At 47.0% G+C, this 24,753-nt stretch overlaps 2 protein-coding genes across 2 annotated transcripts; both read right to left on the reverse strand.

Moving 5' to 3' along the window:
• Window positions 1-441: 441 nt before the first annotated feature.
• On the reverse strand, window positions 442-10,341 carry LOC118087851 (ras-related protein ORAB-1-like). Its single transcript, XM_035120881.2, has 7 exons — window positions 10,053-10,341; window positions 8,072-8,194; window positions 7,671-7,743; window positions 5,581-5,676; window positions 4,736-4,831; window positions 3,176-3,307; window positions 442-2,486 (listed from the first exon to the last, which is right to left on the reverse strand). The coding sequence occupies exons 2-7, from the start codon at window positions 8,092-8,094 to the stop codon at window positions 2,265-2,267; spliced, it is 642 nt and encodes a 213-aa protein (XP_034976772.2). The 5' UTR covers window positions 8,095-8,194; window positions 10,053-10,341; the 3' UTR covers window positions 442-2,264.
• A 457-nt stretch (window positions 10,342-10,798) lies between these two features.
• LOC118085865 (calcineurin B homologous protein 2) lies at window positions 10,799-22,434 on the reverse strand. The gene is made up of 7 exons (XM_035116865.2): window positions 22,277-22,434; window positions 18,021-18,093; window positions 16,687-16,767; window positions 15,561-15,670; window positions 15,178-15,239; window positions 14,239-14,361; window positions 10,799-13,311 (listed from the first exon to the last, which is right to left on the reverse strand). The coding sequence occupies exons 1-7, from the start codon at window positions 22,341-22,343 to the stop codon at window positions 13,258-13,260; spliced, it is 570 nt and encodes a 189-aa protein (XP_034972756.2). The 5' UTR covers window positions 22,344-22,434; the 3' UTR covers window positions 10,799-13,257.
• Window positions 22,435-24,753: the final 2,319 nt, after the last annotated feature.

Raw genomic sequence — 24,753 nt, forward strand, 5'->3', positions numbered from 1 at the left:
ATGCTGGGCAGTTTGATTTCAATATTTCCCATTGACAGTGGGAAAGTCCTCGCCTCCTGTTGATGTTCATCTGTGGCGGTGAGGAATATGGCCTCAAAATTAGTGCAGAGGTATTGAAATCAGGATTGCATGGAAAAGAGGTATGTGGAGAAGGGAAATAGGGAACCAGATAGGACCGCAGCTCCCTTCCCATAAGCCCTGGGGCTCCTACCTTTTGGAGCTTTGTATATTTCACATCCATGAGGACTAGAGGCTTGCTCTCTCTTAACACCTTTCAGTTTTTCAGTATTTTCCAGAGTGACAGATAAATCAGTAGGGTACCAACATACATACTACTATGCGTGTATGTTGGATGGATAGAAAACTTGCCAACCTACTTATTTCAATAAAGGGCAAATTAGCATTGCAACCCTTGAGGGCAAAATGGAGAGAGAGAGAGAGAGAGAGAGAGAGGAGTTAGACATTGTGCTCTGCCAACGAGAGTTGATTGCTACCATTTCTTGATGCTGTCGGTGTTAGGAGCACCATAAGGCCTGCAAACCCTCCAAAAGGCAAGTGGATTTTTGAAAATGTTAAATCTTGTTACCCTGGACTTCTGACCTGTTGCAGGCATGGGGTTACTGTTGCGTCGCCATGAGGTTGAAAATCACACACCATACCCTGGCAGGTGGGTTGCATGTCCCCGTTTCCTAGTAGCTGCCCACGGTGAACCATCATCCCTGTTTGGGCTTTGGGGAGTGCGCTTTCCCCTTCTCTAAACTAGTTAGCACATGTGCGCAGACTAGGATTTTCTCAAGTTTCAGCCCTTCCCACCGATATCTAAGTTAGGTAAAGGTAAAAAGGGACCCCTGACCATTAGGTCCAGTCGTGACCGACTCTGCGGTTGCGGCACTCATCTTGCGTTATTGGCCGAGGGAGCTGGCGTACAGCTTCCAGGTCATGTGGTCAGCATGACAAACCCACTTCTGGCGAACCAGGGCAGCACATGGAAACGCTGTTTACCTTCCCGCCAGAGCGGTACCTATTTATCTACTTGCACTTTGACGTGCTTTCGAACTGCTAGGTTGGCAGGAGCTGGGACTGAGCAATGGGAGCTCACCCCATTGCGGGGATTCGAACCGCCAACCTTCTGATTGGCAAGCCCTAGGCTCTGTGGTTTAACCCACAGCGCCACCCGCGTCCCTATCTAAGTTACATGAACATAAATGAATGAGCCTTGAGGTACACGGGGGGAGGAGAACCTTCAACAATATCTGTGTATTGCTGGGTTTGGGGAGAGCCCAGACAGAGATCTGTAGTAGCGGAACAGACATATTACGCATGCGCAACGGTGTCCGTATTTTCACCCATGAAATGTTGGGCGTGGGTGTACTCTGTTAATGGCTGCATTCCATGCTTAAGTTAGGTTAAAGAGTTATTCCAGTTTCTCCCCTTAATTCTGGGATCTGTAGTTCTTTGGTGGGGAACTCTATGGAATAGAAACTTCTCTTGACCCTCACCAAACTACGACCCCCAGGATTCATGGACTAATGTAAGTTTGTAATGCAGTAATGCTCCCAGAGCTAGCAGGCAGGAGTTTTGGGGAGACGGCAGCGGGAAGGGTTGGCCGAGAGAAGGGTGGAAACCTACCCTTTCTGTCAGTCAAACAGCCTTCAGCAATTAGATACAGTACTGATTTTTTTTTTTTTAACAGGAAAGGCTTGAGGGGGAGGTGGTGGCTGTTAGACTTTGCCAAGGGATCTTGATTGCATGCTCCAAAGCGCGGCTGTGCCTGCTTCGAAGCCCATTTTGGTGTGTGTGGAAGCAGAACCACACAATGATGGTAAATCTAGGTGAATGAATTTGGTCTAAGGGTCTCTTTGTCCCCTTGCTACCCTTGATTCCCTCTTTCTATGCAGCATGACAATCGGTAGGTCCCATGTTCCATTGGGCTGGGAGGAGATTTGCTAAGAGAAGGAAACGGGGCTGTATGTGTGTGATGGTACAGCAGGTCAGGTCAGGGGGTGGTTGCTAAATAGGAAAAGATAGGACAGCTCCAAAGTCAGGGAAACAGGATGAAGCAAACACAGATTGGGCCAAGGCTGTTTTGCCAGCAGAAGTTCTGTTGTGCATTCCAAGTCCGTAAAGATACGTTGGGATGCTGTGAAGAAAATGGGGGTCCAGTCGTCGTTGGCCATTCTGCAGGCCCAAGGCTCACCACCGCTCCCTCCCCCTTGTGCGTTCCTTGAACCTCCCACTCCTTCGCTCGTTGGGCGGCTGCTCTCTTAGCAACAGCCTCCTCCGCCATCTTCTCCCTGGCCAGGCCCTTCTTGCCTCAGGGGGCCGCTCTGGATGTGGAGGTTGGACTTATGGCTGTCGTTCTGGGTGGGGCCGCTGCTCACCCGGTTCTTGATCTCTGCCGCCATGGTGAGGAAGGCCTGTTCGACATTGGTGGCGTTTTTCGCACTCGTCTCCAGGAAGGGCACCCCAAGGGAGTCTGCGTATTCCTGTGTGCAAGGAGGTCGAGACAAAACAACAATGAAGACTCAGAGATGATCTGCAGAGAGGTAGCCATGCTGAGCCTTTTGCAGCAAAAGCAACTAAGAATCTCTTAACATGTCACAAGAGACTCTGTTGTTTTCCATAACAAATAAATGTTATTCTGTTTAATGCATTTCTGTAATTTTAGATTTCTTTTTGTAGCGCCCTGGAATCCGTTTTTACAGAAAGCTTGGTTTGTACATTTTTAAAAATAACTAAATAAACTTGTTAAATAAATGTTGCAGCCCTGGTAGCTATTAGCTGCCCAATCAAATGGGCAGGGTACAAATAGTAAAATTATTAGTAGAAATAGTAATAGTATGGGGTGAACCGAAAGAGAACAAGAGGAGACTATCAGTACGTGACTGATCCCTCTCTCTGCTGCCCAGCTTTTCTTAAGGTAGAAGCTGGCTTTTTGATCTAGCACCATTGCAGTTTATGAAATAACATGAGCAATATGTTTATTGCTTAGGTTCTTGTATCAAGAAATTTACAATCTAAAATCTCCTTCAGGAGTTGGGGAGACAACAAAGAATGAATGAAAATGAAAGAGTGCGAATGCAGCTAGTTTCACTGAAGGTGAAATTGCTTTCTCAGCAATTTAAGGGTAAAAGCTGATTTGATGCAGGCCCTTCCCTTCCCCCTATTTATGCACCTTGGCTGCAGTGTAATCCACTGCTTTCTTGCTCGTGAGGTCGCTCTTGTTTCCCACGATCAATTTGTTGACGTTCTCACTGGCATAGCGGTTGATTTCCTCCAGCCAGAGATGCATGTTGTTGAATGAATCCTGGAAAGGAGCAGGAACAAAGGTCAGATAAGTGGTTCGTTTAAGTATGTGGGTAGCAGCAGCAGTGAGCTACTCTGGCCTCATGTTTGCTGAAACTCCTCTTCTTCCCTAACCATATTGTTCATAGCTGCTTGCCTAGTCTCCTATGGTGAGCAAGAATCCCTTCCAGGTGATTAGGTAGGGATGCTTTCCAAAAGTTAATTCTCTGCCTCTCTTGTTGTTGTTGTTGTTGTTTAGTCGTTTAGTCGTGTCCGACTCTTCGTGACCCCATGGACCAGAGCACGCCAGGCACTCCTGTCTTGCACTGCCTCCCGCAGTTTGGTCAAACTCATGTTCGTAGCTTCGAGAACACTGTCCAACCATCTTGTCCTCTGTCGTCCCCTTCTCCTAGTGCCCTCAATCTTTCCCAACATCAGGGTCTTTTCCAAGGATTGTTCTCTTCTCATGAGGTGGCCAAAGTATTGGAGCCTCAGCTTCACGATCTGTCCTTCCAGGGAGCACTCAGGGCTGATTTCCTTAAGAATGGATAGGTTTGATCTTCTTGCAGTCCATGGGACTCTCAAGAGTCTCCTCCAGCACCATAATTCAAAAGCATCAATTCTTCGGCGATCAGCCTTCTTTATGGTCCAGCTCTCACTTCCATACATCACTACTGGGAAAACCATAGCTTTAACTATACGGACCTTTGTCGGCAAGGTGATGTCGGCTGCCTCTCTTAGTATCTCAGTAACACTGAGATAGATGGAGCAGGAAGGTTAATTAAAAATGTGTGCTATTAAATTATATGGATGCATTCTCAGTGCTACCTTTATTCATTACATGGGGCTTGGTAAGAGAACTTTCTGGTGGCAATAAAAAGAGCCCTGCTGGTTTGGACCAAAATTCATCAGTCCAGCATCCTGTTCCCTTACTGTGGCCAATCAGGTGCCCCTTGGAAGCCCACAAACTGGGCAATAAATGTCCTCTGCTGATGATTTCAAGCAAATGATGCTTAGTGTCATTTCGCCTCTGAAAAGAGGAGCCATAACATGGAGGTTTATGGAACATTCCATAAAGCTCTCCTTCTGTCTTTAAAAGGGGAATCTATCATATCCGCTTCTAAACCTATCTAAGTTAGTGGGGTGGACATTGCTGCACCTTGTGGTAGTGAATTTTTGTGGGAGTCTGGCATTTGGCCTCCATTACTGGTGGCCCAAGGTAGCTGGCTGGGACAGCTGCTTTTCTTGCTGCCATGTATCTTATCAAGGGATAAGGTACCCTACATTGCAAGGGGCTGAGCTAGATGACCCTTCGGGTCCCTTCCAACTCTACAATTCTATGATTCTGTGTTGTGATGGTCACAGTTGCCCTCAGGGGCAGGTCCTACCTAAGGTGTAGTGTCTCCCCCCTGCCTTTCTTGAATGAAAAGCTGTTCTCTGTTCAACTTACCTGGTCTGTCACATCGTATACAATGATGATGCCATGTGCACCTCGATAATAGCTGGACGTGATTGTTCGGAAGCGCTCCTGCCCTGCAGTATCCCACTGTGGGGCAAAGAAATGTGTTTGTTCTGGTCAGTGCTGCCTTCTAGTGGGCAGTGTTAGAAATGTGACTCGGTTTTCATCAAGAGAATGTATTAAGAGTATGATCAAATGAGTGAAACCGAAATGGAACTTAACATTGGCTTCGTTTCCCACTGCATTGTATACAAGGTGAATTGCATGCAAATATATATGTGTGTGTAATTACCATAGCTGCCAAATTTTCCCTTTTCTCGCGAGGAAGCCTATTCAGCATAAGGGAAAATCCCTTAAAAAAGGGATAACTTGGCAGCTATGGTAATTATATACTAGGGGAAGTTGTCATAGGTCTGTTTTAATGCATGTATATCCAATTGCCATAGCATTTACATAAATACACATACTGTATATTTCAGCACACTGTTTTCCTTGGATTCATCCCTTGGACCTGTCAGCGAATGTAGCATTTGAAGCAACTCCTAAGACTGCTTTTAAAGAATGTCAAAACTTCCACTGGAAAGTTGTCATTTCACCGAACATTCAAGGTGTTTTTATGGGGTCCTTAATTACAAGTGACTGAGTGGAACAATTTGTCAAGATGGATAAGAAAAAGCTGCACCTGCTGTGATTCTAGATTCTGTGCAGCTGTTTAAGGTACAAGAGCTTTCTGCTGCTGCTGTTCCTCTTGGCCATTGCAACCTGTACCGCAGGGAGAGAATCCAGGAGGCTCAGTTTCCAACCTCCTGTTTCCAGAGCCCTGTGGATATACTTACAATCTGCAGCTTAATGGTCCTTCCCTCCAACTCTATTGTCCGGATTTTGAAGTCCACGCCGATGGTACTGATGTAACTGTCTGTGTAGGTGTCATCCTAGAGAAGAAGAAGAGAAAGTGTGCATGTGAGTAGTGCTATTCTGCTGAGATAATGTGCTGTGCCTGAGTGTGTTTGTAAGTCAAGAAATTGTAAGATAGTGAAGAGGTAGAGCATCTTCTTTCCATGGTGGCATCTCCAGGTAGAGTTGAGAAAGACTTCTGCCTCAAATCTTGGATAGCCCTTCCTGTGTCAGTGAAGGTAGATGGACCAGTGGTCTGTCTCTTTACAAGGTCTGTCTCTTACCTTGACACCCACCCCACTATTATTCATTGCATTTGTATCCCACCTTTTCCTCCATGGAGCTTAAGGTGGCATGTGTTCCCCCCCCCCTCCTCCTGCAACAGCCCTGTGAGGTAGGTTAGGCTCAGATGCAGTGACTGGCCCAAGGTCACCCAGTGAGTTTTATGACAGAGTGGGGATTTGAACCCAAACTTTCCAGGTCTTAGTCCAGCACTTGTACCACTATATCTCCTGATTGCCAGTTCAGTTTCCTTGGCTACCTTCATGGCGATACTAACACTAAAATGAAAAATCGGGGGAATTCAAAGTCTGAAATTTCAGGGTAGGAGGGGATTTCTTTAAAAAAACCAACAACCCCACAAATCACAGCACACCTCCATTCTTGTTAAGCTCCACTCACTAATGTGGACAAAAAGAGACAGAATAGTATTTGCTATCTAAAATGGAGGTGGATGGGAGCTAACGTACCAAGCCTGAACAAGGAAAAACTAGATCTTTATGACCTGTTCACAGTATAAGGCTCCTTCCTGGAAGTGCCCCAGGAAACTTTTTTTGACATGGGATGGGATAACACCATTCAAAAAGGCTCACCTGGAGCATATCTCTGTTAAGCCAAGCACACTGATGAAGAACAGGTGGCAGCCTAGGTCGCAGATTCCCCTCACTACCACCACCACCGATCAAAATTAGCTTGGTGTTTTATTTTTGTGTTCCTTTCCCTTGGTCTGGAGCTGTTTGTAAGTTTGTTCTGTGGCACAGCTTGTGACTTCTGTGGTTTGCATTGACTAGGTGGTTGGGTGCTGTACTCAGGCTAGAGTAAGTCCTAGCACTTGGGAGCAGGTGATAGGAAAGACCCTTGGCTGAGGCTCAATGTAGACAGTATGGGACCCAATAGTCTGGCTGGCCAAATAAAGGAGCTTTACAGTATTTCTAAAATAAACGCAGGCTGAGACCCCACCTGCCCGCAGACTGTCTCGCCAGAGTGGTGCATGCTCTAGTTATCTTTCGCTTGGACTACTGCAATGTGCTTTATGTGGGGCTACCTTTGAAGGTGACCCGGAAACTACAACTAATCCAGAATGCGGCAGCTAGACTGGTGACTGAGAGCAGCCGCCGAGACCATATAACACCGGTCCTGAAAGACCTACATTGGCTCCCAGTGCATTTCCGAGCACAATTCAAAGTGTTGGTGCTGACCTTTAAAGCCCTAAACGGCTTCGGTCCAGTATACCTGAAGGAGCGTCTCCACCCCCATCGTTCTGCCCGGACACTGAGGTCCAGCACCAAGGGCCTTCTGGCGGTTCCCTCGCAGCAAGAAGTCAAGTTACAGGGAATCAGGCAGAGGGCCTTCTCAGTAGTGGCACCCGCCTTGTGGAACGCCCTCCCACCAGATGTCAAAGAGAAAAACAACTACCAGACTTTTAGAAAACACCTGAAGGCAGCCCTGTTTAGGGAAGCTTTTAATGTTTAATAGATTATTGTATTTTAAAATTCTGTTGGAAGCTGCCCAGAGTGGCTGGGGAAACCCAGCCAGATGGGCGGGGTATAAATAATACATTATTATTATTATTATTATTATTATTATTATTATTATATGATTTGCGCATGCTCAGAGGCATCTTCCTCTTTAAATCTTGGGGCAAGACCTGACGTTGAAAATGTGGCCAAGAGTCCTGCTTGCCTCATCCCTTCTTTGAGACTTCAGCAAAACCTAGCCAAAGTGCCAGAACACCCCTTCCAAAGAGCCTTACCGCAAAACGTAGCAGGAGGCATGACTTCCCAACTCCAGAATCGCCAATCAGCAGCAGCTTAAACAAGTAGTCACTGTTGACAAGATAGAAAAGAGGAAGACGTTTTGGTGAGCAACTATAAATTGGTTTCAGTTGAAGGGAGCCACTTACATGGTTCCCCCCCCCCCATTCTTCTTAAGAGAAGAGGGGCAAGCTTTAATTATGAATAGGAAGTCATTAATCCACAGTGTCTGTGATGCCTCTTATTGGTGGCTGCGTTCCCTCCCTGGGTGAGCACCCAATACCCAGTGCTCAATTTGGAATGATTTCAGAATGGCCTTTCACCTGGCATCCCCTCCGTTGTTCGCTGTGCAGACAGCCTCTTACCAACAAGGCTTCTCCCTTTGTCACTAGATACTCACTATTCAGGACTGATAGTTGACATGTCGGCAGGCAGGCAGGCATGCAGAAAACCAGGTGTGTCCCGCTGCTTTGAGCACTCAGAAAGCAGGTGTGGAAGGCTGCAGTTCCCTGATTTGTGTCTGCTGTGTGATAAACAAGAAGATTGGTTGTGCAGAGAATTTTTGAATCTGCACTTTTCCCTGTTGTTGTTTTTAAATGCATTCAAAGGGTTTGGAGAAGTAAGGTGGGATTCGTGTGTGCAAGGTGCCTCAAACGAAATGGTCATGTGTTTTTCATTTTTAGTGTTTTTTCTAATTCAGTTCTCGGTTCTGCTTACGTTTGTCACAGGTACCAGTTAGTCTTTCCCATTAAAAGTACATTGTTTTCCTGTTTTTTGGCCGGGTGTCAAACCGCCAAAATATTTGATGTTCTGGCATTTTCCACCTGTTGGCTGTGCTACATTATGCCTGATTCTACCCTTGGTTAATGACATAGATAGCCAAACTAAGGCCTGGGGGCCGGATCCAGCCCAATTGCCTTCTAAATCTGGCCTGCGGACAGTGTGTTTTTACATGAGTAGAATGTGTCCTTTTATTCAAAATGCATCTCTGGGTTATTTGTGGGGCATAGGGATTTGTTCATTCTCCCCCCCCCAATATAGTCTGGCCCCCCACAAGGTCTGAGGGACAGTGGACCGCCCCCCTGCTGAAAAAGTTAATGTGCCCTGTCCTGTGGCTTTCCCTGCCTCTGCTTTTACCTGCCTTTGGCTTTCTCAGTTCGAGTCATGAGCCCATCCTCTTAATTCCTCCCAGATGTGCAGGGCCTTTACTGTGACGAGGGAAAGGCAGTCTGCACAGAAGCCTCTTCGCTTCTTCCAGGATCAGCCCTGGCTCAAATTAGGTCTTGTTTCAATTCCCATTGTGCATTGGATGGGTGAAGCTGCCTCATGCCTATGAAACCTCCCCACAATAAAGGGCTACTCTCCAATGGACTTTCTGTACAACAACAAACCATAATAGTTTTATAACAGTGTTAACTGTCATGGCTTCTGTCAAAGGATTATGGGATTGGTAGTCCGCTGCAATAACAGGCAGAGTTCCCTAGCCATCCCACCCCCTGTCACAAAACTACAGTTCCCAGGGAACCCTCCCTAGGAAGAGCAAAAACTATCAGACCAGTTTGATTAAGATGTGCACAAAGTTGTTACTGGGCTGTGTCATTTTCACTGTTAAGACACCGATTGCTCTTCCTTGTTTAACCTGAGTTACTCCTTGTTTCACATCCATGCAAACAGCTAGTGTTTACTGAAATACAATATACGATTGGTGGTGATGCCTTAATTCTTCTGCCTTAGCTAAGAAAAGAAATCCTGGCAAGTTGACAGTTTGCTGAGACTCCACAATCTTTTAAGGGCAAAACCTTTTGGGGGGGGGGAGGTGGGGAGGTAGGATAGAAACATGTGAAGCAGATTTTTGGTCAGTCCAGGGATTTTTCAGTCTGGGGGGGGACATGAATCTGACAGAGATGTTCAGATTTGTCAAAAATTGGGCCCAACTTGGGGGAGTGTTTCAGCGGATGTTTGCAAATCATACTCGGCACCGCTGGATATGAATCTGCAAAAAGATTTATTTCTGACTCTACCTCCCCCCCCCCAATAAAATGAGTCCCAAATCTAATTGCCAGGGTAAGAGCAATATTTTTTAAAATGACGTCTCTTGAAAGAAGGCCAGCAACATTGCTGGCATATCCATTCACATTCACAGAAACACACTTTGTTCCCTTAATCTGCCCGCTGGAAGCCTTTGGCTGTCTTATACCTCACAAGCTGGTAGCTATGCAGTAAAATGTCTCCCAGTTTCTTCTGCATGATCCTTCCTGGAAACCCACCCTGCTTGTTCCCTTCTTGTTCTCTCCCCTCCCCACCCCCACCCTCATTTATCTCCCTGCTCTAGAATAAAGGTAATATGATGCTGATACGAAGGTTGATAAGAGGAAATGTACCTTCCGTGCTCTGCGGCCTTGGATTCTGTGTTTTCCTAGCTGAAGCAGGTGCAGTCCAGTTCGGAGTGTCTGGCTCTGCAGAGGCAAGAGGATGGGCAAAGTGTCTTCTTTTAAAGAATCTGGGGGAGACCAATCCTTTCCTGAAATATCCGCTGGAGAGTGAGGAATGACCTCCTGCCGCAGGTGGATATCTTAGGACCTGCAGTGTCAAAGCCAGCCGCCCGAGGAGAGTCCAGGTTGGATTTACAGAGCAGTGGGATTGCTGCCTCAAAGGGAAGAGAAACAAAGGAGCTCCCCACCCTACCCTCCCTGCCCCCCCCCAGTTTTCCCCAGCAGCTGGTTTTGCTCCCTCCCCAGCCCTCCTGTCTTGCAGCAAAGATGCTCCCAGCTGGGGGCTCCCCTATTGGCCAGCTGTTAGAGATGACATCATCTGATGATGCCGGGAGGACTGGCCTGCTGGTATCTATAATCTTGCAGGGGGGGGCTGGATCTGCAAAGAGGGAGGAGGGGTCCCTGCAGGAGAAATGGTAGGGGTAGCAGGGCAGGGGGGTGGGCTGGGTGCCTGTGGGCTTGAAGGGGAAATACAGGGCAAATACTGGCGTGTCATGAATATCGCTTAACATCTTGTCATGGTTACTCACAGGGTGGAGTTTCAGGGCATGTTTATGAGTGGTTGTGATCTGCATTTAATGACTCCATACAGAAACACATCCATTAGCATGGATTAATAATAATAATAATAATAATAATAATAATAATAATAATAATTTATTTATACCCCGCCCATTTGGCTGGGTTTCCCCAGCCACTCTGGGCAGCTTCCAACCGAATATTAAAAACAATACAGCATATTAAAAACAATACAGCAATACAGAGCTACGATCTTGTATTGAGGTATTTCTCAAATGTTATAATGACGTAAAGGGTGGGCGTGTGTGTGTGCTGTACACATGCACACATTAGTGCGCTTTTGGGGCAAGAGGTGCGATTCTTGTCTGCAGGACAGTTGGGCTAAGAGGCATTGCTTGGACGATGCAGGCTTTCTCAGGTTTTGTCCCCCGAGTTGGATTTGGCTGCAGATTTGCTAATGGTGAACAAAAGATGCACCTTGGATGAAAGTCTGCTAATGGTGTCATCAAAAATTTATAATTCTGTGCCCAGCTTTCCAGAAAGGCTGCAACAGTTCAGTGAGGGGAGATGTTTTGGCCTCTTAATGAGACAAAGATCTGAGTTCTTGCCTGGCACGAGGAACTCTCGGGGAAATGTATGCCCCAGCAAATTTTTTCATGGTTTGTACCAGAGCATACCATGAATACTTTGTGTAGTTGCTGTTCATCACACGTCTCCTGCTGACTAGCAGCTGACATGTGGGGCTCTTTGCATATAAAAGTATTTGCTCTGGCAACAGTTAGTACCAGATAAAAGAGGTTTGTGTTGTCTTTAACATGCTGCCCCCTAGTATCATCTGGTTGATGGGACCCCTTTTTCTGTCTGTCAGGATACCTTCCTTCTCCCTGCACAGCTGCTTTGCACGAGATTCTCAACTGCAAGTTTCCCCCTAAAAGAACAACACACCACTTATTTTTATGTAGCTCAGCAAAGCATATGAAGAAGGGGCTCTAGCTGCGTCTGTGCATATTTATCAATTGTCTTGTTCCTTTTTTTTACGATGCCTGAGCTGGGCCTGATCCTAAGATCAGCATGCTGATCCGGAAAGGAGACAGTGTATAAATGCAGCAAGTAGACCAAGAGCAGCAAAGATGTAGGAAACATAATGGAGAGAGCGAGACGCCTGGCTCAGCGGCAGAGCCACCCTTGTTCTGCATGCAGAAGGTCTCAATCTGGCAACGCATCCCTTTTCTCAAGCGCACAAGAAGAGCCTGCTGGATCAGGCCAGTGGCCCATTTAGTCCAGCACCCAGTTCTAATGGATGCCCATGAGCTTTTAGGGTTCCAAGAGAGGGAGGAAAAACTTCTTTCTGTCCTCATTCACAATGCTGTTCATAATTTTATACACCTCTGTTATGTCACCTCTTCCTTTGGCTCTAAATCAGGCATCCCCAAACTTCGGCCCTCCAGATGTTTTGTACTACAATTCCCATCTTCCCCGACCACTGGTCCTGTTAGCTAGGGATCATGGGAGTTGTAGGCCAAAACATCTGGAGGGCCGCAGTTTGGGGATGCCTGCTCTAAATGAAGAAGTCCCAAAGCTGAAACAGGGGAGTTGCTTCAACCCAAAGCACCAGGTACCAAGTGATGGGAAAGAACCATTTCTGCGTGACACCCCCCCCCCAAATCCCTCAAGAGCTGCTGCCAGCCAGAGAAGAGAGGAAACCTGACCTGGTACAAGGCAGCTTCCTACATACTTACTACGTAGCTGCAGAATGCAAGAATGGAAATAAAATAGGGCAGATAATTAAAAACCACTTCTAGCTTTGTGTGGATGCAATCTGCGTATCTTTTAATGAATGAAAATGTGATCGAGGAAAGATAACCCCCAAGGTGGTTTTCAGGTACCAGTGCCACAGTTCCAGTATGTATTACCTTTTTGATGAAACCTTGAAATCAATTCTCCCAGAAATGAATTCTGACTCGTTCATTTACTGTTTGGCAGCATTAATTTTTACTGCCTTTGCAAAGCTTTTTGTAAAAGGAGGGGAGGTCAGGTCACAATAGTATGAACTCCCCCCCCCAGGCTCCAAAGGAAGTAATCATTTTAGCCCCCAACTGCATTTTGAAATCTTTGCATGATGCTCAACAGTTTCTTGACAAGGTTATGACTTTGGGCTCGCTTGCAACGAATAGGGAGGGGAGAATGCCAAAGTTGCTTTCTGCACCCTCCTGTTAAGAAAAAGAAAATCTGGTTTGATGTGCATTTCAGTACATGGCGTAGGAAGTGCACAGCTTCTCAGAAAATGGAAAAAAGGTAGAGCCGCTTCTAGTTGAAATAGTGTCATGGAGGTCTGCTTAGACACGGCAGACGGAATGGCAAGCTTCTGTTGGTCAGCAGCTCCTGATCCCATCTTGTTGTCAGTGAGGGATCTTTGTTAGATGGATATCTCCAATTTGGTTTCTTTGCGGCCCATCAGGAGCAGAGGTGAGATCCGACAGTATCCCACACGTTTTTGCAATTGCAGCCTTTCCTGCCAGGAGCCAGACTTAAATCATTTCCCAAGTTGTCAGGGGTTTCTCTGGTCCCTGACGGATCACTTCAGGATCCGGAGGCTCATCTTTTGTTCAATGTTCAGCTTTTCCACAGACTGCAAAACAAAGTGGAGAAGATTGGTGTTACAGAAGAAGAAGAAGAGGAAGAGGAAGAGGAAGAGGAAGAAGAAGAAGAAGAAGAAGAAGAAGAAGAAGAAGAAGAAGAAGAAGAAGAAGAAGAAGAAGAAAGCTTTGCTGGGTCTTTTTAGCCTTTCTCAGACCTAGAACTGCTTTTCATGGCCAGAACCCCAGTCCTGGGAAATGTGACTGAAGACCTCTGAGCAGGTGCCTCATGGCTGTTCACCACCCTGGTGTCTTAAAGGAAGGGCAGTTTATAAATCTCTTAATAAAAAGCAAACAGAGTGGGGAAACCAGGACCCAAGCACCACTCAGGGGTTAAGGAGCCGAGTGTCCGCAAGGGGCTAGTGTAGAGGTGAGGGACCTCCTTCAGCCCAAGGGTCATGGCCCCCTTCTGGGCAGTCTTTTGGAGATCACATGATGTGTTGGGTGGGGCAATAAATGTAATTACCTTTGTGGGACAGCTTATCCAGGCAAGCAGAGTTCGGAGGACATGTGTGTGTGTGTGTGTGTGTGTGTGTGTGTGTGTGTGTGTGTGTGTGTAGCCTGGGGAGAGAGGATGGAGTGTTTTGGGTAGAGTCCTGAGGGACAGATAGAAGGGTGTGGAGGGATACATTCAACCCCCAGGCCTGAGGTTCTCCACACCTGGGCTATGGCTGTCTTGAAGACACAGATCCACTTGTCTGATATATTTTGCTTTTTTAAAAAAATCCTGGAAATTAAACTTATGTTCCTCAGGGTCCATATCTCTGCAGCGTATAGACCAGCCTTCCCCAACCTGGTCCCACTCCAGATGTTTTGGCCTCCTGCTCCCATGTGGGGGCTGATGGGAGTTGGAGGCCAAAACATCTGGAGGGCACTAAGCCAGGAATGACCAGTGTGGAAGAACCTTCCCTATCCCAGACCTTTGCAAACTCCTCAAAGGAGATGGCCTTGTCTCCATCCTTATCAGCCTCTTGGATGGTTCGGTCTGTGATGCTCTCGAGTTGTTCATCCGTCACCTCGATCCCAATCATCATTCTCAGCACCTGGGGGTTGGGGAAGAGGGATAGCCAGAGAGATGAGGGGTTCTTAAGGGCGCTGCTTCTCCCTATTCCTCTGCCTTCATAGAGATAAGGGACTAAAGCTTTGCTCTGCTGTGACAGCTGGAGCACAAACATGTGCATGCTTCTACACCGACGTCCCAGGATAAATTTCCTGGGTTCCAGGCATGATTGTGACCTTCACAACACAAGAAGGCCAATGGCTTGTACAGTCCAGCATCCTGTTCTCAGAGTGGCCAACCAGATGCCCAGTGGGAAACCTGAAAGCAGGATTTGAACACAAGAGCAGCTCTCCCCATCTGTGATTCCTAGCAACTGGTATTCAGCAGCATTACTGCCTCTGACCATGGAGGCAGCGCATAGCCATCATCGCTAGTAGCCAATGATCGCCTTACACTCTGTGAATTTGTCCTGTCCTCTTTTAAAGCCACCCAGGTAGGTGGCCGTCACTGTCTCCAGCGGCAGTGAGTTCCACAGTTTAACTGCACTGCATGAATAAGTTCTTTCTTTTATCCGTCCTGAATCTTCCAACAGTCAGCTTTGAGCCCAAGACTTTCTAGCCTGGTACATGTGAATTTAAAGAAGTGCTTCTAAGCATGTAGAGAGCATATTCCTTTTGTCAGGGTGACATCAGCTCTCCTCCTCCATTGAGGTTTAGGGGGCAGGATATATTTGGGGGGCAGGCAGGCAGTCTTGCCTTTGGGTAACACAGTTAAGCACTGCACCTCCCCGATTTTAATTTTTCATATGCACATCCCTTTCCCACCCTTGCAGCTTTGCCCAGTTGTCTGCAACAGTTACCTGTAATATTTCTGCTCGGGAGATCTTCCCATCCTTGTCTTGGTCGTAGAGCTGAAAAGCAACTGAACAGGAACCAAAACAACCGGGGGGGGGGGGGGAGGTTAGCAATGGGGAAGGTTTAGGGCGTGGCACCATGTTGTGCTGCCTGCCCACAGATCTGTTCAATTTAAGGGGGGACATTAAGCACCCAGGTTGCATGTGCATACTGTGCTTTTGTTACTGCACAGCATAACTGGGGAACTTGGCAGTGACTGCAGAATTCTGCATCCTGAGCGTTTCAGTCATTTAAATGAAATCAATCAAGCATCTCTAGCCCTTACAGCTACATGGGGTACTTCTTGCCTGTACTTGTTTTCCCAGGAACACCCATTATATCTACTCACACTTCAGCTTGCTAAGCCGGCTGTTAGCGTTCTGCGAGCCTCCGGGTCCTTCCACTGGCCGGAAGTGGGCCAGCACACGAGTGAATGTCCGGAAGTCCGTAGTCTCTCTCCTAGGGAGAAACAAGACCCTTCATGGAATCTTACCTACTAGGAAGGAACACAGGAATCTCCTGGCCCATCTAGCTCTGCATTGCCTTCACTGACCTACCGGTACCTGGAGATGCTTAGAGCTTGAATCTGAGACCTTCTGCATGCAAAGCAGATGCTCTGCTCCTGAGCTACTTCCTTTCCTCTCTTTAGCATGCCATTGCTTGAGGAAGCCTGATCAGCCTGAGGGTGTTTCTTAATTATGCATTTGTATCAGGGCTGCAAAAGAGGCTGGCCTTGTGCACTCGATCACGTTGGACAAGGCCTGTGCCTGCCTCACACCTCTCAGTCCTGTGATTTCTCTTTGCATGGACATTGGGGAACTGCCTGCAAGAGGCCACTCCTGCCTGGCTGGGTTTCAGCGATGCAGAACTCTGTGTGGCTCTCAGGCAGACACAGGGTGAGCTCTCAGGCCCTTTCATGAGACTTGGGAATTGGGACTGGGAGACGTTCCTTGTGGATACAGGTAGGTAGCTGTGTTGGTCTGACGTAGTTGAAACAAAATAAAAAAAAATTCCTTCCAGTAGCACCTTAGAGACCAACTAAGTTTGTTATTGGTATGAGCTTTCGTGTGCGTGCACACTTCTTCAGATAAGTGTGCATGCACACGAAAGCTCACACCAATGACAAACTTAGTTGGTCTCTAAGGTGCTACTGGAAAGAATTTTTTTATTTTGTTCCTTGTGGGTGTTTGCCAAGAGCAAATGTGTCTGGGGAAGAACATAATAGACTGGAATCAAGCAGCAGCAGCAGGCAGGGGAACAGGCCCTCCAGGCTGAACTTGGCTGTTCCAGTACCCTGAATCATAGAATTGACTCAAGAATATTCTTGTGAACTAAGGTCTGATTCCCTGTATTGTTAGAAGAGGACAGGATGGTGAAGTGAGGGCAAGGGGCAAGCGAGGGCAGTTTCTGGTTTTTTTTATGGCACTGGGCAGGGCCGGAGATTTCCATAAACACACACACACACACACACACACCCATCTGGGAAGAAGGCATTGATGATCTGGTCGCCAATGGGGTTCACTGCTAGTTCTCCGATCCCTTCAAAGTCATCTTTGCTGCAGAGTGAGAAAACATATAACAAAATGTATAAAATTGGAAGGGATCCCCAAGGGTCATCTAGCCCAACCCTCCGCAATGCAAAGGTGGCTTATTTTATTTTATTCCATCCAGCTTTTCTGTTCACAGTGAATATCTGACGTGGCTGATGACCAAAATGAGCCGGGGGGGGGCACATAAAAGGAATCAATTCTGGTCATAGTCAGAAACCCTCCCAAGGTTTCTTTGTCTTCCTGGTGCGAAGTCTGTGTGATTGTTAACCCACACCTGCCTCCTTTGACTGGTCTGCAGTGAATATTCTGAGTCCACATTGCCTCTCTTCCTGCTACAATTGCAGCATCCCTAAATCTGTCACCCATGCAGTAGGTGTTGTGCAGAAAGCTGCGGTGATAGTGTAGTCCTTTCTGCCAGGGTGCTCTAACTATCTATGTCAGTTGGATGAAGCACCGTGAAACTGAAATACATAAGGTGTTGACAAATGAGCAGGAATTTGGTGGTCAAAAGCAGTGGCTAAGGGGCTTCTGTAGGCATTTACTGTGGAATATCCTTGCTGTGTTTACTAACTTTTTATGGGCCATCAGCATGACATTGTTATGCAAATCCCTGTCTTCTGCCTGCAGAAAAACTAACTTTTAAAGACCCCCAGAATGGAGCAGAACTGCAGTTCTCTGCAGGTCTCAATTGTTCTTAATTCTACTCTGCTGACTCTTGGAATCATAGAATTCTAGAGCAGTATGTTTCTGACGTGTGCTCTGTCATATTGGACAGGTGAACCTATTGCCACTCCGCTCACCTTTAATGTGTCATTACTTTTTGACCAATTTGCTCTGACGTATTTAGTGCTGTATTTGTTGGCTGCTCTTGAATCAAGCTTTAAAACCTTTTACCAGTCTTGAAAGAAGAAAATGGTTAAATAGCGCTTGAAGAAGAGCATTAGTTCAGATTAAATCCCTGATTTCTTTATTTTTAATTTAAAAACAAAAAACTTCTCACGTGAATTGAGTCACGTCATTTCCTGTTCCCTTGGCTATACCATGTCCACAAGTGTGAACAGAGCATGGCAGGATAGAAAAAGCACAAGCCTCAACTGAGCTGCCTGAATCTCTGCTGTGTAAAGGTCAGTGGGGTGGTGGTTGTGGGGCAATGTCTACAGACGGAGGCCGTGCCCTTGCTGCAGGAGACTGGGCTGGATGGCCTCAGAGTTTCTTCCTAGTTCTCAGATTGCCATCCTCTTCCTTTCCCTCTTGCTTACCTGAGGAAACCTTTTTCATCCTTGTCCAAGGCCTGGAAGCGCTGGTAAAGGCGCACAACACTAGCTTCCGAGACTGGGTGCAAGAGGAAAGGAGAGGTTTAATGATTAGCCAAGAAAGTGCCATGAGCAGCAGGTATAATGACCTTGAAACGGAAAAAAGAAGAAGAAGCCAGATGCAATTAACATTCCCCTGAATCAAAAGGCGAACTGTTTGAAACTTGGAGAGCAGGCTTGAGCACGCCTGCACTGTACGGAAATGGGAATGAAGTGTCCAGATTCAGGGCAGTCTCCTAGTCCACTTGGGAACCATGCAAAGTGGTTGCTGGGGGAAAGAAGGTCACAGGCCTGAGGGTGGGCTGGTGATCCACTTTGTCTGGTTTGCTGGACAGAGATAGCTTGACCATTGCAGTACATGCATTGGTAACCTAGAGGCTGGATGACTGCCACGCTCTCTTTGCCCTTGGGTCTTGCACAATGCTGCGGACAAAATGCTTGCACAATGCTGCGGACAGATTGCTGAAGGGAGCTTCTGGTCGAGAACATGCGACACATCTGCACTGGAGGGCGTCACTGTGGCTGCTTATCTGCTACCAAGCCAGGGTCACGATTCTCGTATTGATTTACAAAGCCCTAAACAACATGGGACCTGGATATTTCAGGGATTGCCTGAACCCCTTTGTCCCAGCTCGATCACTGAGAATCATCTGCAGGAGTGTCTTTGGTCGTTCCCCAAGCTGTGGAGGCTCATTTGGCTATGATGAGAAACTTTCGTGTCATTGGCCCAGTTTTGTGGAATTCTCTGCCAATGGAGATTCAGTGGGCACCTTCTGTGCCAAATTTTAAATGCCTGTTGAAAACTCTTCTATTCTGCCAGGCCAAGGCAAGCAATTAAGAGTACACCCCCCACAATGGCCTATTGCTATTTTTACAAGGGACGCGGGTGGCGCTGTGGTCTAAACCACTGAGCCTCTTGGGCTTGCCGATCAGAAGGTCAGCGGTTTGAATCTGCGCGACAGGATGAGCTCCCGTTGCTCTGTCTCAGCTTCTGCCAAGCTAGCAGTTTGAAAGCACGCCGGGACCGGTAAATAAATAGGCACTGCTGCAGCGGGAAGGTAAACAGTGTTTCCGTCACACTCTGGTTTACTTAACGGTGTCCCGTTGCGCCAGAAGCGGTTTGGCCATGTTGGCCACATGACCCGGAAAGCTGTCTGTGGACAGATTCAGGTATGTTGGTCTGCTGTAGTCGAAATAAGTAAAAAAATATTGAAAAGAATTATTTGAAAAACTTCCAAAAAAATTCTTTTAAAAGAATCAAGTCCTTTAAAATATATATATATATATTGTCCTAAAAAAGTCTTTAAAAGAATCCTTCCAAAAAAATTTTAAAAAATTGTCCAGTAGCACCTTAGAGACCAACTAAGTTGTTCTGGGTATAAGCTTTCGTGTATCTGAAGAAGTGTGCATGCACACAAAAGCTGATACCCAGAACAACTTAGTTGGTCTCTAAGGTGCTACTGGACATTTTTATTTTATTTTTTGGAAGGATTCTTTTAAAGAAATTTTTAGGACAGTTTTTTTTAAAAGAACTTGATTCTTTTAAAGGAAAAATTTCTTTTGGAAGAGTGTTTTTTTAAATAATCCTTTTCAAGATTTTTTAAATTTTTTTAGTCTGTGGACAAACGCTGGCTCCCTTGGCCTGAAAGCGAGATGAGTGTTGCAACCCCATAGTAACCTTTGACTGGACTTAACCATCCAAGGGTCCTTTACCTTTTTTTTTTTACCTTTACTGATATTTTTACTTACTTAACTTAGTTGTGTTATTAGTTTTAACTTGTTTTTAACTTTTTGTGATTTACTGTCCAGTTTTATATTTTCATATTGTTGCAAACCGCTGTTATATTATTTTTTATGGTACAGCAGTATTTTTTATTATTTAAAAGAAGAAATCCCCTTGGGGCAGCACCAAAGGGCCTCCACCAGGAAGTGGAGCCCGGGGGTGAGCTGAGTGGGGGGGGGGTCAAGAGACTTCGCAGTCTGTCCCATAACCCCTCTCAGGGTCTATGGTTTCAAACCCCACGTTAGGTGAAAGGTTGTTCCCAACTCTGTAAGTCTGTGATTCTGGTTACAACCTCCAATTGGCTTTGGGTGAGCTTGATAGCTTTTGCAGCACCCTTCAGTGAGGTTCCCCACCCCCACCTCTGGCACTGCCTTTTTATACTGTGGGAGGGAGGCAGAAGGTTGGCCCCACAATAGCTTTACTTAAACCCACATTGTTCTAAGAATATTATGAGTTCCTTAGAAATGGAAGTGACGGGATGTAAATGAATTTTAGCAGCAACTAAAATCCCAAGTTGCCGACAAAGGTCCGTATAGTTAAAGCTATGGTTTTCCCAGTAGTGATGTATGGAAGTGAGAGCTGGACCATAAAGAAGGCTGATTGCCGAAGAATGGATGCTTTTGAATTCTGGTGCTGGAGGAGACTCTTGGGAGTCCCATGGACTGCAAGAAGATCAAACCTATCCATTCTGAAGGAAATCAGCCTTGAGTGTTCACTAGGACAGATCCTGAAGCGGAGGTTCCAATACTTTGGCCACCTCATGAGAAGAGAAGACTCCCTGGAAAAGACCCTGGTGTTGGGAAAGATGGAGGGCACAAGGAGAAGGGGACGACAGAGGATGAGATGGTTGGACAGTGCTCTCAAAGCTACCAATGTGAGTCTGACCAAACTGCAGGAGGCAGTGGAAAACAGGAGGGCCTGGCATGCTCTGGTCCATGGGGTCACGAAGAGTCGGACAGACTAAACGACTAAACAAAATCCAAAGTACCAGATGAAATGGGAAAAGGTAAGGGCAAAGGTCGCCAGTCTGGTGTCTTTCTCCCCGCCCCCGCCCCCCCCGGCCAACCTCCCATTATACATGCTAACTGGGGCTGATGGGAAATGGAAGCTGCCACTGTGACTATTATTCCTGCCACAGCATTTCTTTCCATGAAATGTGCGGCATCTTCTCTCAGGGGAAAAGTGACAAGCCCAGCATAATAAAAGAAATCGGTGACACATTGGGTTTAAAGCACACACATTCAAACCTCCTGCCCCCTACTGAGGGAATTTAATACCCCCCCAACTTGTTGAAGTGGGGAACACAGGGTGGAAACCTCAAAGTCATCCCCCTCCCCGCCCTTTCTTCCTTTTTAGATTTTGCAAACAATAGGAAGCCAGCTGCCAGATAAGATGCAAGGCTTTGGTTGGGGCGCAGTGCCAAGCTCAATAGCAACAGTTCCTTTTTCATCCAAAACTTGGTAAAATATCTCTTAACAGGGGGCAGGGGTGGGGCTCACATTCTACCCCAGGAGCATGAAGATCTCTCCCAAACTGACTGCACACCACACCCCAGACAAAAGATTCCCGTGTCCCAAGTCTGCATTTGGCTTACTCATCGGAACAAAGAAAAAAACCAATTTCTTCCACAGCTGCAAATTGTCCAGAAGTTCTGTACTCACACAGTACTAGCTGATGCGCTGTAGTTTACTCCCATTTCCTTGGCTAGGAGGAACAGACTTTGTGGACCTCTGATCTCCGTTAGTCACCTAACCTCTGCTCTCTGGGCCCTGAGCTGGGGAATAGGAGGCAGGTGGCCCCGTTGGGGTGGGGCTGGAACGGGCCAGGCCCAGAACACTCGAACCCGAAGATCCGGATTAGCCCCTTCTTCCAGTGCCTGCTCCCTCTCTCGCTCGTGATGAGAGGGGCGCATTGGCATCACGACAGCCGAGGCAAGCCGATGCGGACCAAAGACCAACAACCGCTGCCCCCCCCCTTCACCTCTTAAATTGCTCCCTGCCTGCCCTGTGCTTGCAGGCAGTCCCGAGACCCTTTTCCTCCCAGCTCCCAAATTGAGCCGTGTTTCAGCTATGAAGTCCTGATTCTGGTGCTCTCTGATCACGAGGCTCCTCTCCACGAGTCCTGGATCTTTCCCTCCTATGCGATTGCCCAAGCCCACTGGCCGCGATTCCCACCCCTTTCATAAGTCTAGAGCAGCCAGGACTTCCCTCTTCCCAGCAAAGCTTTAACGTGAGCCAAGTCTCCTCCTGGGACTGAGCTCCAGAGATCTAGCAAATGCGCAGCAAGGCAGGTGGGCTTCTCATTTGGAGGTCAGGGGTTTAAACAATTCCGAGCTTTGTTGCTAGCTCCCTCCTCCCCCATTTCCCCCCCTATTCATGGAAAGGAGGAAAGCAAACCGTTCTCTAAAGTTTTCCCGTACAGCCAGTTTCTTTCATGATCTCCTGCTGCTCAGGAACCGTGAAGAGCTGAGAAGTTTGGCCTCCCATCTTGAAGCAGTTCTGACTCTCCTCCCCAGGGCAGCCAAAGCTATTTACAGGGCGTGCCTCTCTCTGTCTCTGGGTGTGTGCATCTATATAAATATCGGGACACCTACCAACTTCAGCAGAGAGTCACACAGGCACACACTCCCAGCAGCTGTTATCAAAGCCAGACAGCTAATCCACTGCAAGGGGAGGAGGGACTTGGGAAGGGCCGGGAAGAGTTTTAAGGTGGAAAGGCAGAGAGAAGCGAGAGGGAGGCAATGCTAAGTAGCTGTTATAACTTGCATGCCGAAATCCAGCATCGCCTGAGCTCCGCGAGTGCAGCTTGCTCCCGATTAAAGTGCAGAGTGTTTGAGGACCGGGACATTCGCAGGGAAACCAAAACGCTTGTTTACAAAGCTATTGTACTACCAACCTTAGCGTATGCTACACGGACCAGTTATAAACGCCATCTCCAACTCCTCGAAAGATTCCATCAACAGTGTCTCTGAAAATTTTTACACATCACTTGGGAAGACAGGCAAGCGAATACTGGAAGAAATTCCTTCCAGTAGCACCTTAGAGACCAAGATTGTCATTGGTATGAGCTTTTGTGTGCATGGACACATCTTCAGATACACTGAAACAGAAGTCCAACACGGCTAAAAGGTAAAGGTAAAGGGGCCCCTGACCATCAGGTCCAGTTGTGTCCGACTCTGGGGTTGCGGCGCTCATCTTGCTCTATAGGCCAAGGGAGCCGGCGTTTGTCCGCAGACAGCTTCCAGGTCATGTGGCCAGCATGACAAAGCTGCTTCTGGCGAACCAGAGCAGCGCACGGAAATGCCATTTACCTTCCTGCCAGAGCGGTCCCTATTTATCTACTTGCACTTTGATGTGCTTTCGAACTGCTAGGTGGGCAGGAGCTGGGACCGAGCAAGGGGAGTTCACCCCGAACCGACGACTTTCTGATCAGCAAGCCCTAGACTCTGTGGTTTAACCCACAGCGCCACCTGGGTCCCTCCAACACGGCTACCTACCTGTAACTAATACTGGAAGAAGCAAAGATCACCCGTGTTGAAGCAATGATTCTTCAACATCAAGTTCGTTGGACTGGTCATGTTGTGCGGATGCCCGATGATTGTCTTCCAAAGCAACTACTCTATTCCGAACTTAAAAATGCAAAGTGTAATGCTGGTGGTCAACAAAAGAGGTCTCAAGGCAATTTTTTAAAAATGTAGTATAAACACCGACAATTGGGAAACACTGGCCTGCAAGCGCTCCAGTTGGAGAACAGCCTTGACCAAAGGTGTCATGGGCTTTGAATACACTCAAACTCAGGACGCAAGGGAGAAACATGCCAAGAGGAAGGCACACTTGGCAAATCCACACCGTGATCAACTCCCACCCAGAAACCAATGTCACCACTGTGGAAGGACGTGTGGATCCAGAACTGGCCTCCACAGTCACGAACTCACTGTTAAAACTGTGTTTATGGAAGACAATCTTACTCGGCAACGAGGGATTGCAGAAGAAGAACTTGCAGAACGTTGAGTTACAAAGGTCTCTTCTTCAGCAGAATATTGGAGGGGGGGGGGAAGAGATCTCTAATTATAGTGCTCCCTTTCAAGGTTTTGGGAAACCGCTGTTGGTAGAAAATGCGACTTGGCGCCGTTGCCAGAAGGGCTTATGATCCCAGTCCTGAAACATTTTGTTGGCTTCCAGTTGGCTTAAGAGCCCCAGTTTTGGCCTTTATAAAGTCCTTAGTGTACTTTAAGGGCCAACTCCCCTCTCCATTTCAGCTACGGAGGGGCCTGTACATGTGGGCTCCCACCCCAACTGTCCTTTCCCACCATGGCACCCAGGCTCTGGCGTTCCTTTCAGGGGTGGTGTGTGTGTGTGTGACTCCTTTGCCAAAGGCTTTCTGGTTGCAGACTATATCAGAGGGCATTTGTAGTTTCTTGCTGCTGGCTGTGTCTTGATTTTTTAAAATGATGCCTGTTTACTGATGTTTCGGATCTAATGGGTTTGTTGTTGTTTTTTAAGTGGATTTTTATGTTTTGTTCCGTAAGCTGCCTTCAAGTGCTTTGGCACAAAAGGTAGGATAGAAATATTTAAATGATATGCAAATCTGTACAAATTATTCCTCAGAAACAAATTATAATTAGGGCTAGTTACAGGTGCCGTGTTGGTCTGACGTAGTCGAAACAAAATATAAAAAAATTCTTCCAGTAGCACCTTAAGAGACCAACTAAGTTTGCCATTGGTATGAGCTTTCGTGTGCATGCACACTTCTTTTTGTGTGCATGCACACTTCATAATTAGGGCTCTGTACCTCCCATCTCCCCATTTGAGGTTTGCTGGCTAGTTTGGTGTCAATAGAAAGCTAACAGATTAGGAATGGGGGCCCTCCCACATGTTGTTGGACCGTGGCTTCCTT

Source organism: Zootoca vivipara, chromosome 6 (genome assembly GCF_963506605.1).
Source record: "Zootoca vivipara chromosome 6, rZooViv1.1, whole genome shotgun sequence".
Taxonomy (NCBI): Eukaryota; Metazoa; Chordata; class Lepidosauria; order Squamata; family Lacertidae; genus Zootoca; species Zootoca vivipara.

Bases quoted from the DNA above. Each gene is read 5' to 3' on its own strand.
- LOC118087851 (XM_035120881.2), bottom strand. From the start codon at position 8,094: ATGTCAACTATCAGTCCTGAATA. The intron at 3,308-4,735 runs GTAAGTTGAACA...GCTCCTTTCCAG, and splicing joins TATACGATGTGACAGACCAG to GATTCATTCAACAACATGCA. The intron at 2,487-3,175 runs GTGCATAAATAG...CCTTGCACACAG, and splicing joins TGGATTACACTGCAGCCAAG to GAATACGCAGACTCCCTTGG.
- LOC118085865 (XM_035116865.2), bottom strand. From the start codon at position 22,343: ATGGGAGGCCAAACTTCTCAGCTCTTCACGGTTCCTGAGCAGCAGGAG. The intron at 18,094-22,276 runs GTACGGGAAAAC...TCTTGCACCCAG, and splicing joins GATCATGAAAGAAACTGGCT to TCTCGGAAGCTAGTGTTGTG. The intron at 15,671-16,686 runs GTGTGTGTGTGT...GTTTCTCCCTAG, and splicing joins AATGCCTTCTTCCCAGATGG to GAGAGAGACTACGGACTTCC.